Here is a 1,819-nt window from a genome sequence, read left to right on the forward strand (position 1 = left end):
CCCTCCTTCCCCCTCCTCCCTCCCCTAACCTTCCCTCCAGCCGCACGACCGCCGCCGAGGGCGCTAATTTCCTCTAGCCGGCTAGCCGGCCACCAACTCCACTTCCTCCAGCCCGCTTCACCGCACTGGCCCTTCCGGAAAATTATCAGGGAAATTTCTGGAAAAGACGGAAAATTTCCGGGGAAAAATGGAAAATTTCCCAGATTTTGGAAAGTTTTCCGTTATTCTCGGAAAGTTTTCGGAAACTTTCCGGAAAATTTTGAAAATTTCCCAGATTTTGGAAAGTTTTCCGTTATTCTCGGAAAGTTTTCGGAAACTTTCCGGAAAATTTTGAAAATTTCCAACCCAGGACTCTCGTCGTCCTGTGCAATCCCACAGAGCGGCCGGGAGAGCCGCCGCATTTGTCGCGTCATCGGCGTGGTGCATCCTGAATCATGTTGTTGTTGTTGTCGTCTGCAGGCAGGACGTCGGGCTACCAATCGGAACCGGAACTAGGCCACTCGGATGCATCGAAATACTACACGCTGGACCGGCGGCGCGGACCACCGCGCCAGCAGCAATACTGGCAGCAGCAGCAGCAGCAGCAGCAGCAGCAGCAGCCCACGGACCCTCCGTCACCCACGCCAACGCCGGCCGCGCCCGGGGGCGTGCCCTCCGGGGGCGTGCCCACCGTGACCACGCCCCGGAGCAGGTGAGTTTGGCCGCTGGGCCGGCGGCCGTCGTCAGTCGTGCCCAGGCCTAGTGAGAGAGAGGGGGCGTCGTCGGGGACCTCGCGCGCGCCCGCCCACCGAGTCCGCGCGCACCACCGTGGATCCCCAGCAGCAGGTCGGTGCCGCCGCCGCTGCTGCGCCGAGGCCGCCCCGTCCTAGCGCGCCCTCGGCGTCCTCGACCGTCCGTAGCGAGGTGTCGCTCTCGTGTCGTCGTCGGGCAACGGCAACCCCCCGCGACCCGGCAGGCTCCCCCCCGGGCCCAGGACGCCGCCGCCGCTTCGCCTTGACGCTGACGTGCTGCCTCTCCTGACGCCCCCCCCCCCTTCCCATTCCCGGGTGACCCCGCGGCGCCCCTCCGCGGCCTTGGGGCTCCCGCCGAGGAGCCACGCCCTCCCCGTAAGTGTCTCCGAGTGGTTCCGGCTCCGTTAGTCTCTCTCGTGCGCGCTCCCGACCCCGACCTCTACCGCACCTCTAGCGCCCCTCCAGGACAGCTCCAGGACAGCTCCAGGACACCTCCACGGCACTCTAGTGCACCTCCAGGGCACCTTCAGGTTCTTACCACACAACCTGCTGTTGGTGTTCTTGCTTACGGGTCTGTTTCGACTATCTGCGTGCTCCATAGGAAGTCCCCCGCTGCACCTCCAGTCTGGGGTATAAACTGGAAATAAAATGAAAAACACAATCAAAAATAAATTTTGAAAGCAGATGATCGGTAAATTTAAGAGTAGGGCTGTTTCAGAAATGAGGTGTTAACCTTTAAGGCAAAATTTGTGGTTCTATCAGGGGCCCACCATAAATAACTGAGGAGGAAATGGGTTAGGTTAGACAGACATCACGGTTAGTTTGAGGGGTTTGAGTTATATTTACAGTGAACTTTCCATAACAGAAAAGTTCTCATGACATTTGGTAACAGATGAAGAGGTCCATTTGAACATTTGATTACAAAAGCCTTAAAAAGTTTCCGCGCAGGATGCATTAGTATCAGGGACCCGTACTATACTTTAAATAAAAGGCCAGTAGGGAATATCTTCAAAATGACACAGGCGAGCACAGGATTTTGCTACACTTCCTTCTAGAAACTGAAAAAGTATTTTTGAAAATCAGATTAA

The 1,819-nt window shown here is 57.0% G+C and overlaps 1 protein-coding gene across 1 annotated transcript in view; it reads left to right on the forward strand.

Moving 5' to 3' along the window:
• Positions 1-1,819, forward strand: part of LOC113204065 (sorbin and SH3 domain-containing protein 1) — a gene marked incomplete in the record, with an annotated part of 111,520 nt that overhangs the window by 72,870 nt on the left and 36,831 nt on the right. Inside the window, 1 exon segment of the mRNA XM_052275827.1 lies at positions 460-691. Coding sequence (XP_052131787.1) covers positions 460-691 — 232 coding nt within the window.

This window comes from Frankliniella occidentalis, unplaced genomic scaffold (genome assembly GCF_000697945.3).
Source record: "Frankliniella occidentalis isolate FOCC.00 unplaced genomic scaffold, Focc_3.1 Scaffold9, whole genome shotgun sequence".
Classification (NCBI taxonomy): Eukaryota; Metazoa; Arthropoda; class Insecta; order Thysanoptera; family Thripidae; genus Frankliniella; species Frankliniella occidentalis.